The following is a 17,632-nucleotide window of genomic DNA, read 5'->3' as shown; positions in this document are numbered from 1 at the left end:
AAACCATCAGAGAACCCCTGAAGCCTGGTGAGGGTGAAGAGGTGGAAGAGGGGTTGAGAGGGAGGGAGGAAAGCCAGGGGAGGGAGGGAGGCTCCACATTCCTGGGCCTGTCTCCAGAGAAGGATTAAGAGGTAAACTGACCACATGCTAACAGAGGAGACTGTTCTCCCTTGTAGTTCCTTCTTGCCTCCCTGGTCAGGTCCCAGAGATCCAGACTGTTTTTGAGGAGTCTGAAGGAAGGAAGCAAAATCCCAAGCAAGTGTCCTAACTTTAGATTCTTGAAACCCACTCGCATGCCAAAAGGCGGAAGCAAGACCCAAATATCCAATATATTCTCCCAAACAGGTGACTGAGTAGCCTCCTGCCTCTTTCTTATAGCTTCCGCCTCTTCTCTGACTCCTATCCAGAAATGAAGGGAGTGTTTAAAGAAGATGCCCCAAGTCCAACTGCACCTCCCACCTCCTTGCCACAGCCCTTAGCCCTAGTTCATCAGAGCTGCTCCTGTGTTTCCTTGCCTCCTCATGCAACATCCCATGTGGGACAAGGTCCTTTCTAATGAGCAAAGGGGCATAAGCCCAGCAACATTCACCTGCTTTTCTCCTTCTCTCTAACCTGTCTGAAGACGGCTTGGGAACAGTGCCTCAAAAAATCTTCCCTAGACAATGGCTCCAACATAAAGAAGGTCATGGACTGTGAAACTGCGAACTTGGGACCAGGTACACCTGATGCAAAAACACAGCTCAGAAGGCTGCCTGAGCCTTACCAAACAAAGGAGAGCAGAGCAGCAAGAACACCAGGGAGGTACACTGGGGTGGGGGCACAGCAGAAATGGCCCTCTCTGGACACTGTGGCAGCCACACCAGAAGTGCTCCCAAGAGCCCTGGGCAGCTACCACACAGAGCAACTCCTATCAAACCAGAGAACAATAGGGCCTATTTTGCAATGAGATGGCAGAGAGGATGCGGTAACAGCATCTTCGCTGGAGAAGACTTTGCTGCATAGAGAGGAAGCCTGGAAGCCTTTCAGATGAATGAGCTCCAGCTCCAGGGATGCATGGGGGGTAAAGCTGCTGTTGGGACATCTTTCTTAACTGCGTCCTCACTTTGGAATCTCCTGAGTGCTTGATCTCAGCTCTGGGTGGCCTGTGATACAAAGCTGCCTTTTCCTAGTGGTAAGGGGGATGGTCCAATCCTGACTCTCCTTCTGGTTTAGGACTCTTGCTTAGTCACAGCTGCCTGCCCCGACTGCTTGTGCCTGGCTGCACACTGCACCCTCCATTCCGGGAAGAGCAGTTTCACCCTCTGTGTGGACCAAAGCATGGCTGCTGTCCCCCCTAGGATGCTGGCCTGTCAGCTGATAGCAGAAAGGCAAGGCAGGGAGAGCTCATGGCAAACGAGGGACTGAACGGTCCTGTCTTCACGACTCCCAGCCTCGTGAGAATCCAAAGGGCTCTCTGTACAGAGGCCGCTTCTCTCTCTGCTATGTTAACTAACATCATGTCCTCTAGCTTCAAGGCCTGAGACAGGGGAGCAAGGCAGCACCCAGGGGCTCTCCCTTCATCCTCTAGTGCCACAAAAGTCCCTCACTGAAGATGATGAGAGCTGAACTAAAACAAACACTAGGACAGCCATCTGGCCCAGCAGCTGGGATGCCGACTGGGACACCCACATTCCACATCAGTGTATCTGCACTGGTCCCCGGATCCAGCTCCTGATTCTAGTTTCCTGCTCAGGTGAACATCAGTGATGACCCAGGTGACTTCTTGCCCTTCACATAGGACAGCTCAGCTCCCAGCTTTAGCCTGGTTGAGCCACCACTCCCCACACCCATTTATCGCTAGCTACTGTAGACATCTAGGGGGTGAACTAGCAGGTACACTCACTCTCTGCATCTCTAACTAGTAAGACTATATTTTTAAAAGATTTATTAGGGCCCGGCACCATGGCCTAGCGGCTAAAGTCCTTGCCTTGAACGCCCCAGGATCCCATATGGGCGCCAGTTCTAATCCCGGCAGCTCCACTTCCCATCCGGCTCCCTGCTTGTGGCCTAGGAAATCAGTTGAGGACGGCCCAAAGCTTTGGGACCCTGTACCCACGTGGGAGACCCGGAAGAGGTTCCTGGTTCCCGGCATCGGATCGGCGCGCACCAGCCCGTTGCGGCTCACTTGGGGAGTGAAACATCGGACAGAAGATCTTCCTCTCTGTCTCTCTTCTCTCTGTATCTGACTTTGTAATAAAAATAAATAAATCTTTTTTAAAAAAAAAGATTTATTGGGCCCGGCGCAGTAGCCTAGTGGCTAAAGTCCTCACCTTGAACATGCCAGGATCCCACATGGGCACTGATTCTAATCCCGGCAGCTCCACTTGCCATCCAGCTCCCTGCCTGTGGCCTGGGAAAGCAGTCAAGGACGGCCCAAAGCCTTGGGGCCCTGCACCCATGTGGAATATCTAGAGGAAGTTCCTGGCTCCTGGCTTCAGGTAGGCACAGGTAGGCCGTTGTGGTCATTTGGGGAGTGAATCATTGGACGGAAGATCTTCCTGTCTCTCCTCCTCTCTGTATATTTGACTTTGCAATAGAAAAACAAATAAATCTTTAAAAAATGATTTATTGATTTTAATGGTAGAGTTCGAGTGAGAGAGAGAGGCAGAGAGATCTTCCATCAGCTGGTTCACTCTTCAAATGGCCACAACATTTAAGGCTGAACCAGGCTGAAGCAAGAGCTAGGACTTCATCTGGGTCCTCCACGAAAGTGCAGGGACCCAAGGTCTTGGATCATCCTCTGCTTCTTTCCCAGACACATTATCAGAGAGCCTTACTGGAACGGGAGCAGCTGGGACTCTAACAGGCACCTTTATGGGATTCAGGTGCTGCAGGCTCAGCTTAACCTTCTGTGCCATGGCTGCAATCCCCACTGATCAGAACTTTCTAAAAAAACAACACTAATCTGGATTAAGACCCCTGAACTCAAGTTTGCTAAAAACACTTCTCCTTATTTGTTAAAAGACAACTCATTGTCTATGTGGTCTTAAACTTTCGACAGAGGAAGAGACTGCTCCAAACTGTATTCTCAAGGATGTGTCCAAAGCAAGAAGTCTTGGAAGACAGGGAGATTGGTTTCCTGGCCAGAATGACAAAGATGCTGTCGCCTTTTAGAGCAGGCTGGTCTTCTGAGCAGGGACATGGCCCACAGTGTGTGCGGCCTCTCTCGGCCTCTGCCACACTACCTTGTGGGGCTCGTGAACATGAAGCTCATGCTGGAGTTTAATGTCTCCTGCCAGCACCTGTGCAATGTGGGTGATGATACTCAATGTGTGCTATGGACTGAATGTCAGCGTCCTTCCAGAATTCACCCATGAGCACGTAATATCCAGTGTGTAGGCATCTGTGGATGGGGTTGCTGGGAAGCACTTAAGTTTGGAGGGCAGAGCCTCTTAAAAGCCCTATAAAACGGACCCCAGGGACCCCTTTGCTTTTTCTACCTCACAGCTTTGAACTAGAAATAAGGCCTTGCCAGACACTGGATCCACCCACTCCTTACTCTTCCCTTATCAAATCCTAACAACCTCATGGAGTGTTACCATTACTATGGCTGTTATTAATGTCATCAGATCATCAGCATTTAATAAGAGAAACAGAGCCTGGACACGAGGTAGGTGATTTGCTGGGGACATAACGCTAAGGAAGAGTGAGGCTTCTGAACTCTCAAGCCTCCAGAAAAGAAAGTTACATTCCCCTCCCTCACCCTCCACTTCAGGCACTCTCTGTTGGGGCCCAGCTCATTTGATGGCCAGGCTGGAGCCACTCACTGTCTGATCTCTTTTCAGGGGCCTCCTCAAATGCCCATTTATAGGAGGAGCTCCCAGAGCTGGGATTGTGCCTGCTCACAGGACATCAGGAGAGACTGGGGGCACCTCCCCTCATTCCTGTTCTTCTGCTGCCCCCAGAGTTGACCTAACCCAGCACCTCTCCACTGCTTACCCACAATGTCTTCGTAGGCATTTTCTTCTAAAGTGCTTTTGGATCCAAACTTGGGTTGGTTCTCAGTACCATTCTCAGTGGGAGAAGAGGGGTACAGGGACTGGAGACTGGATGCATCCTCAAACTCAAAGGATTTTCTGTGGGTAACAAGAGCAAGAGTCATTCCAGCTGAGCCACAGCCCTGCTGCCCTATTGGGAAGTGGTCATGGCCATGGCAGATCTCAGAGGTCCTCCCCACAAGCCAAGTCAGTGAGAAAAGCTCATCAGGACTCCAGAGGCAGATCCAAATACCTTTGGCCAACACAGGAATGGGTAACTTAATTTGCCCCTGGGGTCCCCAGCCCTCTGCATCCCTGTGGGGTTTCCTGCCTGCCACACTGAGCAGTTGGTGGGTCCACTATTGGAAGGGTCATGCCTAGATCCGTGACAGGGCTCCTGGGGAAGCAGATGACATCATGTGACTTGTAGATATAGGAAAGGTAGAGCCCTCAAAGCAAATCAGAACACTTCTGAGGTGGGGAGTTAGGGAAATCTGCACCCCAAAACCATTGGCAGGATCCTGCCCCTCTTCAGCTAAGAGCCTGCTCCTTTTCATTCTCCCCAGTCACCTTCCCCTGAACTCCAGAAGTACTACTCCAGGAGTAGTACGGACTCCTCTCTTTTATGGAGAGGTACTGCCTTCATCTAACACTCCTCACCCTGTCTGAGGCCCAGTAAGCTCCTCGGGAGGGAGAGAAGGCAAAGCAGTGACTGAATGTCCTCTCTCATCCACCAAAACCTCCTGCTTCGGTTGGGTACCAGGAGTCCTTCCTCACTCGCTTACTGAGCAAACTCCTCCCGAGATGCCTGGGGTGCAAGTCGGGACCAAAAGTGCCCTCCAGTTTACATGGAATCCCCATAAGCTTGGCACGTGACCAGGGCACCTCCCCAGCAGCAATTTCTGACTCTTGCCGAGGGACTCTTCTTTCCCACTTGCTTTTTAAGTCCCAGGCTCTCAGAGTTGGACCATCAGGACTGTCTCACTTTGTTCTTCATAGGGGTCAGACACCAACGGGCCATCACCGTCTCTGCTATCTATTCTTCGATGATTCCCAAATACCCACCTCTAGCCCAAACCTCTCAAAATTAATTAAATACCCAATGGCTGAGCACAATAGTTCCCAAGTGTTGGCTTACATTGCGGATGATTGTGTGAGACCAAGTTTTCCTTGATATATGGCACTGCAGTCAGCATCTTATGAAGGCAATACCAGCATCAATAAAAACACACAAATAGCATTCAGCCAAATTATCCTTAAAAATCTCGCAGGAAAGTAATCACGTGGAGTACTGATCTGCTGATTTGCATCAAGACCAACACAGTCTTTCCTTCAGATTTTCTAAAACAGATTTGTCTTTGGCTGAATACCAGAAGAAATATTTGGCTTGCATTCATTTAGATGAAAAAGCATATTAAATATAAAATCACACCCGGCACCACAGAAAGCAGTGTGTCTCTCCCCTGACTCAGGGGAACATGCTGATGTATACAAAGGGAGACAGCACAGCCTACCCACTATTTGAACTGCCTCCCCTTTTTTCTTCGAGAGAACGGATTAAATCTTGCCATGTGAATTTCCATACGCAGTGGCTCCACCACAGATGGTGTATGTGTTTGTGTATTACACACAATTGCAATGTGTGCAACCTTCAGGCTGATGAGTCCTTCCCATATGCCTGTTAGTCATCAAGTGAATTGCTTCTTGTTCATGGAAACTTGCGAGTTCAGCAATTGCCTCCGTGAGGACCCTACCTCCTCTCCCCCACCTCCCATGTCTAATCTAGATTCTCCTTTCTGAGGTCTCTGTGGCACCCTGTGCAGACATGGGTTGAGGTACGCATCACAGTATTTATGACTTATCTGTGCACCAGACCAGGCAGTTCTTCAAAGGAAGAACCACCTCTTCCTTGCCTATATCCTCCTGATCAGTACGTGGCTTGGTGCATCACAAGCTCTGGATGGTGTTTATAAAAACAAATAAGCAAAGGACAAAGCAAACTTTCTTAGAAGATCTCTAAAGAATTAAAGGGCCAGTGAGCATTGGGAAGCAGGGTAGAGAGGGCTAAGGGCATGCAGCAAACCACAATTACCCCTTAGCCAAGGCCTTATCTGACTCAGGAACTTGAACTTTAAGATTTTTTCCTTTCTGCCCATAGCTGAAAGTCTATGAGATGGGATATTCTGGATGAAACCTGAGTATGGAAACAGACTGAAAAACACCCAAAAGTGAAGAAACCCTAAAATCCCACCTGACTTTGGGTTAGACATGAAAGGCAGGATGAATATGAACACAGGTGTCTGAATGAGGCTGGCTTCTATCCCACCCCACCTCAATCCAGGGAAGATGCCCAACAGGCATCAATCACCAAGTCTGGCAGCTCCAGCTCCCACATCACTCTGAAGAGAGGGACCTGGTAGTCCAGGGTTCGAAACAGCAGGTTGATTTGTATATGTGCTGCTGAAGCGAGCACCAGGAGGTTGATCTGGAAACCAACAGGAACCCCAGAACAAGTCATTCTCAGATACAATCAGGAAACAGGTGAACTGTTATTTCAGTCCTTTTCCCATCAGTCTCCTCTTTCAGGATCTGACAATCCCCTGGTGGAGAGAGGCCCTAGGATCCCTGTGTAGCCTGGAGGCCCTCAGGAAGTACAAACTCCTGCTAAACTGACCAGCACTACTGTGCTAAATGCAGTACTCAGACAACACTGCACTCGGAGCAATCATTTTCTAGTATGGGCACTTCTGATAGCAGCAAGGCTAAGCGCCTAAGAATAGGGTAACTCTGACCCTCCCTTGGAGGACCGAGGAAGCTGACAGGTCTTGGGGCACAGTCCAGGCTCCACTCCAAAGGCCCCACTCAGACCCTAACTCCAGGGAAGAATACTGGGAAGAAGCACCTCAACCTCCCAACTCATGCTCCAGTCTTCTGCATGCGAGCAGCACAGCCATCTCATTGTCACTACTGCCTCAAAGGTACCCAGCACTTCAGAGCTTCTACAGCACTACTGACTGTGACCCACAAGGCCAACGTCTTTCACATCCTCCATGGAAAGGGAAACCACCACACCCAGCAAGAAGGCCCAGAAAGGGGACTTGCGTTACCTGCTCTGGGACTTGCGGTGGCCACGCATATCCTTCTTAGGTCTCCGGGTAACTGGTGGGGCTGGGGTGGAGGGCAAAGGAGGTGGAGCAGCAGGTGTGGGCGAAGGAGGTAGACCATTGCTCGGCTTATTCTTGGGGTTCTTGTCAGCCTCATACTCAAAGGTGCGCTTGGGTTTGGGGACAGGGTTCACTGCGGGATCAGGGGAACTCTTTGAAGGCAGCAGCTGGGAGCTGGGGCTACTTCCAGGGGTCCCTGGTTTTGTGGAGCCACTGTTTTCCCTTTCTAGGGGTGGGCCCACCTCCCCCCCACCTCCTCCCACTCCTGCTGCCCGGCTGCTGGTGCTCACACTCGCACTGCCTGTCGGCTCTCCCAGGGCTCCCAAGGTTCTGGTCTTCCTTTTCCCTCGGTCTACACTATAGCAGCTGCTGGGGAGCTGGGGCAGCCCCCCACCTGGCTGCTCCTTCAGAACCTGTTCAATCTTCTGGATCCGGCTCAGCACAGCTGAGCTCTCCTTCCTGCTGCCATGTGCCCTGAGGAAGGCACTGGGCTCACTCCGGCCCGGCCGCTTCTCTGGCCGGTACAGAGAGTCCCGGTTGGGCAGCACCTCTCCCTCCTCCTCGGTCTCAGGGTAAGAACACTCGGAGAAGGTCCTGCTCATCCTCCGGAGGCCCTTGAAGTCAAAAGTCTTTTCTGAGCTGCAGGGGGATGACACCACACTCGGGCAGCCCTCACTGACCGCCCACTCGCCACCGGAGCCTTCCCGCTTCTCCCCACACATGCTCATCCTGGGAGAGGCCTCGCGGCGACCTTCCCATGCTGATATCTTCTCCCGGATGCCCAGGTTGTGCGCCCGGGGGCCAGTGCGGGTCAGCAAGGCACTCCGGGGGCCAGGTCCCAGGAATGGAGTGCTCTGGGCAAGGGGGAGGCAGGAGGCTACTCCCTCTACATCCTGGGCCAGGTCTTGAACGCTCCCCTTTGGGTCTTCTCTCTTGCACACAGAAGCGCTTTTGTCCAAGGAACCAAAGTTTCTGGCCTTGAGGGCACAACCAAGCGGTGATGTGTCTGGGCAGAGTTCCTGAGGATTTTGGGGTGAAGGATCACGAAGGTGCCAGTTCTTGACGAGCACCCTGGAGCTGGAGTGGCTAGGGTACCTGCAGGCTGAGGTTTCACTGTCGCTGAGTGGGTAGAGGGGACTCCGTGGTGGAGACAGAACTGGAGGTGGAGAGACGGACTGAGACCTGGGAACAAAACAAAACAGAATGCAAACGGAAAAAGAAGATGGCAGTGCATGGCCCCACCCACTGGAGGCCCCAGGTTAGAGAGCTCAGCATCAGTTCCAGGAAGCTAAGATGACCTTTGTCCCAGAGTGCTCCCTCGGGGAGCAGGAGATCCCTAACCACAGCCGGACAGGAGTGCTCCCTGGGAAGCAGGAGATCCCTAACCACAGCTGGACAGGAGTGCTCCCTGGGGAGCAGGAGATCCCTAACCACAGCTGGACAGGAGTGCTCCCTGGGGAGCAGGAGATCCCTAACCACAGCTGGACATGCTCCCCCGATGTCTGCAATAGTAGCCTGCTCCGGGATGAACAGAAGTATCTCAAGGGTACACCTGTGCTCAAAGGAGAACAAAGGCCCAGCCTGTACTGCCAAGTGCCTAACGACCAGCTCTCTGTAAGCACGGACCAACAGCGCCTGCCAGCTTCTGTGATGCAAACAGTCTTACTGTGGCTGAGCTATGGAAGCAACAATGCTGGCGACCCACTATCAGGAGCACTTCCCACTCTCTCTCCAACCAGGAGGTCAGTGGTGTGCCATCACATCTAGCAAGCACCAGCCATTTCTCAGACCCTTGTCTGTTTACAAATTGTAGTGACTTCCAGGAACAGTCCAAAGTAAATATTTTACATATATGTCTGACACTCCACCAGTGTCTCTCATGTGGGTGGTAGAGGTCTAAGTATTTGGGCCACCTCCTGAGATTTTCTTGGGTGCGTTATCAGGGAGCTGGATTGGATGTGGAACAGCCAGGACTTCAACCAGCACTCTGATGTGGGATGCCCTTGACAGGCAGAGGCTCAAATTGCTATAAATCAACACTGATCCCTCTATAATCCTCATTTTACAAATGAAAAACAATTACACAGAGAAAGGTTAAACACCTCATTCAAGGTCATTCAATTGGTAACTGACAAGGGTTGGACATGAACTTGTGGACTATATAATGTTGCCTAAGCAGCAGGCAGTAGTCTTTGTTATTGTTGTGAACCATGCAAGACCCCTACACACAGTCCACTAGAAACCCCGTAGTGCGAGGCACAGCTGTGTCTGGACCACAGCATTTGTAAGTGTTGGGACCTCACGGGTTTCCCTGTTAGAATGCTACTTCTTAATCTGGAATGTCCTGAGTGATAACAAAGAAAGCAAGGAAAGGGTACAGGCGAGTTGACTGCAGAGAACCCAGAGCACTCTGCCGCCTTAGCACATTTTCCAGCTTGTCTCCGGGACTGACCACAGTCAACTTTCAAATGTTTCCAAATGGTTTTAGGTAGAAGACAGCAAGGTTCTGCCAAACTACATGCTGCAAAGTCCGACCTGACCCTAATGACACTGCCCACAACCCTGAGCTGCCCAGCCTTCCAGGCTCTAGAATGCCATGCCATTCCATGGGACAGCAGCCAGCTGCTCCTGAGCCAGGCTGCTGTCACTGCCTGCTCACACACATAGAAAACATGAGCTCTAGTGAGTCGGGGATTGGCTGCCAATTCCCTGTTGGGTCATAGCCTCTGGCTGCCCCTGATCAACAGGAAACCTCAACATGCTGAAGTTGTTTTTAAAAGGGCAAGTCAAACAGCCATCCCACGTGAACACGGGCACAGATGAGAGAAATTCAGTGCCCAGCTAAGCTGATGGCCGGAGAAACTCCATTTAGAGAGGAGGTGTGAACAGAGCCCTCCCTAGGGCAGGCCGAGGCAGGGCAGTGTGCCAGGCTCAAGCCTCACCAGATCCTGATTGACACAAGTCTTAGATCTCTCATGTTACTGAACTACACAAGGAAAGGTTATCAGTCCAGCTCCTGGAGCAAATGAGTGTGTGAGCTACCACACAAAGAACTCTGTTATTCTTAACTGGAAGATAGGGAAGATGCATCTAGTAGATAGCTGTATCATTTGTTTATGCATTCAATAACTACCAGTTCCTAGATGCTAGACCCTGTTCTAGGTGCTAGATACATACAAAAACAAAGCAAAGCAAAACAAAAAACAAACGAAAAACTTGTATCCTCACGAAGTGTAAATCTTAGTGGGAAATGATAGGCAGGCATCTAAGGAGGCTCAGATTCTCCTGGGAAACCTTTTTAAACAAGATGTGCCTTACCCACAATGCAAATGCTCTGTGTTCCCGTAAGGATGGCTCTGCCCAGCCCTCAAAGGAAAACTTAACCAGCCCAGTAAATTACAACTTCCTCCGTGAGGATGGGACACGGTTCCCATAGATGGGAAAGAAGGATGGCTGAGGACCTCTGGCCTGTTGGATCTCTGCATGTTTCAAGAATCAGTAATTCTTTAATTTCCTTTAGGGATTCTGGCATGACTAAAACATTTCTTCTTGGTGCCCAGCCTGCCTTACCTGGGTCTGCTTCTCTCCTGCCATGAAGGACAAAGCACACTGGCCCTTTCTAAGTTCCTACCTTCATTATCACTACTGACCAAGGACATGGATGCAGGTGGTGCCCTTGCCCAGCCTGCCCACACAGGCTAAGCCCGACACGCTCCGACAACTTGAGATAGAAAGAGGAGCCAACTCTTCTGATCTGGAGCCCAGGCATCCCTGGGTTCATGCACAGAGCAGTCACTTACTCTGAGGTCCCTGGGACAAACTGGGAACAGTGCACTTAAGGTTTTACCTTTGGGAGACTGAAATTCTTAGTTGAAGGTAGTAGAACTCACTGTTGACCTCTTTTCTTTTTATTTGCATTTTTAAAGATTTATTTATTTTTATTGGGAAGACAGATTTACAGAGAGAAGGAGAGACAGAGAGAAAGATTTTCCATCCACTGGCTCATCCCCCAAGCAGCTGCAACAACCGGAGCTGAGCCCATCAGAAGCCAGAAGCCAGGAGCTTCTTCTAGATCTCCCAAGTGAGTGCAGGGTCCCGAGGCTTTGGGCCATCCTAGACTGCTTTCCCAGGCCACAAGCAGGGAACTGGATGGGAATTGGAGCAGTACAGGAATTAGTGCTCATATGGGATCCTGGCACTTGCAAAGATTTTAGCCATTGAGCCTTTGTGATAGGCCCTATTTGCATTTCTTTTATGCTGTATTCATTCCCACACCATTGTTTTGTCACTTTCTTCCAGGATATCTTTTTCTCTTCCGTCACCTCATCCTCTGGTTTGGAGACAGTTTGCTCTTTCTAGGGGAGGATCATCTCTGTGGCACGGAGAACAAGTGTGAAGGACAATCCAACTGTGAGCTCTGTAGGTATGGTGAGTGCATTCTGGGTGCTCTGCTCCCCCAGCTGTGCTCTCTGACCCTTGTAGTTCAGCAAGGTGCTCTGTATGGTTAAGCAGATGCATCACAAGCAGATTACTTCCTGGACCACCAACCCTGGGTCCAGCCCCACTGCTGGGCTTGTGCACACCTACCTACCCACCAGATCATTGTAATGACAAATGGCACACGCTGCTTCTGTAATCAGACTGCTTTCAGATACTTGGTGACCTTTCCATTTGTATACCTTTTGGTGACCTTTCTTTTGTAGTTCAGGAAAGAGGCACCAGGACCTGCAATGTGTGCCATGAGGAATGTCTGTCTTTGGGTAAAGGTGATACAGGGTCCAGGCCACATCTCCCACCCCTATCAAGTAGTTACCTAGCTTGCTTCGAATGAGACACAATCGTGGCTAGCCACTCCCGATTCTCAGGTTTCTCAACTCAGGTGGGTCCAGCTGGCTCAGCACACATCAGTGTGCTCTTCCTCCTGTCCCCCTTCTCCAGGATGACATCCTCAGTGTGCGATCCAAGGCCCCAAGGCTGCACTCTAAGCACAGAGTGGGAGAAAAGCAGGAGGGCTGCCCAGGCATTCATCAGCAAGTCCTGGAGTCTGTAAACCAGCCAAGAGCATTCAGGCTCACGCAGTAACTCCTGATGACCTCCTGCTCCAAAAAAGTCCCAATAAAAATCCAGAGGCCAGGATGACACAACTTGGCCTTCATGTTCCCAGATGGTCTCATCTCAGATGACCAGGAGCCCTCAACGGAATCCAGAGTAGGTTAGCCCCCAAATGGGGGCTACATGTAGGCTACTGTCTCTAGATCCTCCAGGTCAGTCACAGCTAATCTAGTAAGTGGGAAGGCAGCTACAGTCAGAGCATAAATCAAGTAACCTAGTCACCCCTGGAAAGTACATACTTGTTTGACTCAAAGCCAGTCTTCTTCTTCTTCTTTTTAAAAAATGTGTATTGTCTTATTTATTTTCATTTAACTTGTAGGGCAAAGAGGGCATGGGGCAAAGAGACACAGCTTTTCCATCTGCTAGCTCATTCTTCAAATGCCCACAAACAGCCATCATCTACTGCCTCCTGGGTTGAGTATGAGCAGGAAGCCAGACTGGAAGTGAAGCAGTCAGGACCTGAGTCAGGTACACACATAAGGGAGGTGCGCAACACATGCAATGTGTAATCCACTGTGCCCCAACATCCATCCCATTTCAACTCCATCTACTGCTTAACTAATAACAAAGCCCAGTTTTTAAGAGAGGAAATTGGGACCCAGTGCAGTAGCCTAGTGGCTAAATCCTTGCCTTGTATTTCCTGGAATCCCATATAGCCACTGGTTTGTATCCCGGCGGCCCTGCTTCCCATCCAACTCCCTGCTTGTGGCCTGGAAAAGCAGTCGAGGATGGCCCAAAGCCTTGGGACCCTGCACCCGCGTAGGAGACCCAGAAATTCCTGGCTCCTGGCTTTGGATAGGCCTAACTCCAGCCGTTGAGGCCACTTGGGGCGTGAATCAGCAGATGGAATATCTTCCTTTCTGTCTCTCCTTCTCTCTGTATATCTGCCTTTCCAATAAAAAAAAAACCTTAAAAAAGAGAGAGAGAAAATCATATTTTGACAGGGAAGTTTATCAGAGAATGTGGAGACCATGTTTCTATAGGACTGGGGTATTAGGGATTCTAGTAGATGGGAGAGAGAGAGAGAGAGTTAGTTAGTTAGTTAGTTTTCATTAAATGATGCTGTGCCACTTCTCAGGCCCAGGTATTAAATTAGCAGCTTCTGACGCCAGTACCATGGTATAGTAGGCAAGCTTCTGCCTATGGCGCTGGCATCCATACGGGTACTGGCTCATGTCCTAGCTGCTCCACTTCTGATCCAGTTCCCTACTAATGTGCCTGAGAAAGCAGCAGAGGATGGCCCAAGAGGATGGGCCCCTGCATCTACATGGGAGACCTGGATGAAACTCCCGACTCCTGGCTTCAGACTGGCCCAGCTCCAGCAGTTGCAATCATCTGGGGGGTGAACCAGCAAGTGGAAAACATCTTTCTTCTTCTCTCCTTCTCTCTGTAACTCTTTTTCAAATAAAAATAAGTTATATATATATAAAAAAAGAAACTGGCAGCTTTCTGTCTCCCATGCCATGACCAATGAAGTCCTGGGCTATGCGGTGACTGAGGTCCCTACAACTTTCAGTATCCACTCCCAGGCATATGAGTTCAGACACCTGCAGGTGACATCAGCCTTTATCCATCAGGTCACTCTATGCCCAGGTCCCAGACATCAGGAAGAGGGCCAGGCCAGTCCGGCAATGCCCTGTTCCTATAGTGTCTGGGAGTATAATAACATGCTAATTCTACATAATTACATTTTGGGGGAGGGGTGGTTATTTCACAGTAAATAACTAGAACAGATTTTGGTGCCTGTAAATGGGGTACTGCTGAAACAAAACGTTACGACATTCATTCTGAGGCTCTCAAGAGGGGCTTAAAGGAAAATTAGGAATAAGTTATTAGAAGCTAGAGCAAAGAAGATAATCCTTGGAGTGTTATGATGTTTGGTGATTCTGTCACTTATGGGAGCATGGAAAATAGAAACTATTTTAACTGACAAATTTGATGAAGTAGCTGAGGAGATTTTCAGGCAAAGTACAGAAGGAACCATTTGACTTCTAGCTGCTCAAGGGAAAAGAGATGCGCTAAAAAGGAACCGTTCTGTTTTCAAGCAACAATTTAAAATTTTTTAATACAGAAGTTAGAGGTTCTATAGCCAACCTACTGTCTTCTTGAGGGTGGTGATGGGATTTTTAATAAAAATTTATTTGAGGGTCTGGCGCAATAGCCTAGAGGTTAAAATCCTCATCTTGAATTGCTGGGATCCCATATGGGTGTCAGTTCTAATCCCGGCTACTCCACTTCCCAACCAGCTTGTGTCCTGGGAAAGCGTTCGAGGACAGCTCAAAGCCTTGGGACCCTGCACCCATATGGGAGACCCAGAAGAGGCTCCTGGCTTCAGATTGGCTCAGCTCCAGCCATCGCGGCTGCTTGGGGAGTGAATCAGTCAACAGAAGATCTTTCTCTCTGTCTTTCCTCTCTGTATATCTGACTTTCCAATAAAAAATAAATAGATCTTTTAAAATTTTTTATTTATTTGAAAGGCAGAGTTAGAAGTGTGTCAGGGAACAGAAGTCAGGGGAGAACAGTGAGGAGAGATCTTCTATCCACCAGTTCACTCGCTAAATGGTCACAATGGCCAGACATATGCCAAGCTGAAGCCAGGACCCTAGAGCTTCTTCCAGGTCTCCCTCATGGGTGCAAGGGCCTAAGCACTCAAGTCAGGAACATTAGCAGGGAACTGGATTGGAAGTACAACAGCCAGGATTTGAACCAGTGAATATATGGGTACTGGCACTATAGGGAACAGCTTAACCCACTATGCCACAGTGTCAGCACCTCAAGCAAAATTTAAAGTAGACAAAAATGAGAAAGAGCTCACTGAGTCAGAAAATAAAACTGTTTTTCATTCCTAGTGTCTCTAGATAGGAAAAAATTCTCAAAATTAAGAAAAAATTTCCAGATTGTGGTGATGGTTTTATTAAGTGTGTGTGTGAGAAAACTCATCAAACCATGTATTTTAAATTATGCAGCTTATTATGTTTTAATTATCCCTTAATAAATCTGCAAAAAAAATTATATGGTCATTATTTAAAAGCATTATCTCATAGAACCCTACAGACAAAGGCCTTCTAAGTACCTTAGGGGAAGGACTTGCGGATCCCCATTGTAGACAACAAGGATCCTAGGACCCGAGAAGTGTTGCTCTACCCAGAGTAATCTCTCAGGAAGCCAAAGCTGCATGTATGGAGTAGGCAGAACTTGAACCGGCATGCCAATTTGCTATGCCAATATCACATTGAGAGGGTTAATCTGCACAACGCCAGTCCCCTGGACTTGACTTTGATGACAGGATCCTAGACTTCAAGCACTGGATGCTGGGACCCTAGAGGACAGATCCATATCCACGCATTTCTGCATCTGGGAAGGCTGTGAACTGCTGTGGCTACAGAGCAGCGTTTTCCAGGCTGGCTATGGCAACACATCCCCATCCCACACGTGCTTCTTACAAGGAGTTGCTGACATTCCTCCCATCAGGTGGTAGAAACTAATCTGTCTACCCCTGAATTCAGGTGCCTTTTTGTGACCGCCTTTGTCAACACAGCATAGAAAAGACAAGACCACCATGAGACTGCTGAAGCTAGGTCATTAAAACGCCCGGTCTTTCTGTCTTCCTCCGGATGCTTTCTCTTGGAACGCAGACATCATGCTGTGGACACATGAACCTGAGGTGTTCCTCAGGTAGGGTCCCAGCTGACCGCCAGCACCAACTGTCAGATATGGAAGTCTTCAGGAGATTCTGGTCTCTAGCACCTGAGTCATTTCCAACCTTCAAGCAACCCTAACAAGTGCTGCATGAACAGAGACAAACCTGCCCTGCTGAGCTCTCCTCAAAGCCTCCACTTGTGAGCAAAATAAACAAGAGTCATTGTTTGAAGCCACTAAGTTTGGTGCCATTTGTTACAAAGTAATACACAACCACATTAGTTTTGGCAGCATTGTGGTTTGACTCTAGCAAGGTTTCAGCTAACCGGGCCTGCAGGCATTGCTGGTAGGTAGCCTGCCATGGCCAAGACAGGCTCTGACACAACCTTTTACTCAGATTTTTCTTCTCTGAAAGCTCTTCCCATCTTCCTGCAATCTAAGATCCAGGGTCCAAATCTAGACTCACTTTGGCTGGGGAACCTCAAGACATCTCCAGATGTCATCGCATCACAACTGACGCCTCCCTTTGCATGGAAATCTTCAAATGTGAGTTGAAATTATGGCCTTGGTGCCAGTTAGCTGTTTGGTCTTAAGCGTCCTCACATGTGGTGTTGAGTAACCAAGCCAGACAATTGTCAATATCCCTCCTACCTTCAACATTCCAACAGAAGTTCTGTGCTAAGCCTCCAAAGGCATGTGACTGAGGAAACGAGACACACAGATATCCACCCTGTGGGGTACTACATGACAAATATCACTTGGCAGTTCCAAACCAAGGGTTGTAAAAGCCAATGCAGTAGGGGCGTAGGAGCCTTCTTAGCTGTGTGGTCAAGAAAGGCATATTTACATCTCGACTAGCAGGAAAGGGAAGTTTGCATTAGAGGACACTGAAGATAAAAGTGAAGGAAAGGCCAGAGACCAGAATGGTGGTGCTGTGGGTTAAGTGGCCACTAAACTTTACCTGGCTTGCAAAGCTTCCCATGGTCTGACTGGTCTTTTATTTATTTCTTTTTAAAGATTAATTAATTTATTTGGATGGCAGAGTGATAGAAGAGAGACAAAAAGTGCCCTTGCACCTGCTTGTTCACTCCCCACATGGCTACAAGGCCAAAGCTGGGCCAGGACAAAGACAGGAGCTTGGAACTCCGCCAGGTTCAGGCCCAAGCACTTGAGCCATCACTCACTGCTTTCCCAAGCACATTTCTAGAAAACTGGATCGGAAGTGGTGCTCAAATGAGATGCCTTCATTATAAGCGGTAGCTTAATGCTCTGTACCACAACATTAGTTAATGTCTTTTACATGCCAACAGGGCTCTAAAAATATGTCAATATAGAATGCAGGAAGCCTATATTCTTACCCAGGTTTTCCAGACCCATAGCCAGAAGCAAAATTTCTAAACCCAAGACAGCTTGTACATCCAAGATGCAGGGACCCAGGTGGTGGAGACGCACAATGAAGAGCTTGGCAAGGAACCAGCTAACAAAGCAGCTCTTCTGAGAAGAGCCCCTGCTGTCTACTAGTCTTGAAGATCAGCAAGCAGCATAGGTCATCCCACTGAAGCAGGTGAATCAGCTCTAACCCGAATACTTCCTTGTTTGCAAGTCACCCAGCGGCCTCTGGTTTCACCCCAGGCAATCAAGAGCAGTACAGTAAAACCTGAACTCTGGAATCCCCAGGAGCATTGAGAATCCCATCCCCTA

At 49.2% G+C, this 17,632-nt stretch overlaps 1 protein-coding gene across 6 annotated transcripts in view; it reads right to left on the bottom strand.

Annotated features, from left to right (window-relative positions):
• DENND2B (DENN domain containing 2B) overlaps window positions 1–17,632 on the bottom strand; it is a 218,674-nt gene that overhangs the window by 25,055 nt on the left and 175,987 nt on the right. For all 6 annotated transcript variants that reach the window (XM_058663410.1, XM_058663412.1, XM_058663411.1 and 3 more), the window contains 2 exons: window positions 7,124–8,362; window positions 3,979–4,115 (listed from right to left, as the gene is read on the bottom strand). In XM_058663410.1, coding sequence (XP_058519393.1) covers window positions 3,979–4,115; window positions 7,124–8,362 — 1,376 coding nt within the window. The remainder of the gene's footprint in view (window positions 1–3,978; window positions 4,116–7,123; window positions 8,363–17,632) is intronic.

The sequence above is a fragment of the Ochotona princeps genome, chromosome 4, assembly GCF_030435755.1.
Source record: "Ochotona princeps isolate mOchPri1 chromosome 4, mOchPri1.hap1, whole genome shotgun sequence".
In the NCBI taxonomy this organism is placed as follows: Eukaryota; Metazoa; Chordata; class Mammalia; order Lagomorpha; family Ochotonidae; genus Ochotona; species Ochotona princeps.
Note: the sequence above shows the minus strand (reverse complement) of the source record. Positions and strands in the feature narration are given on the sequence as shown.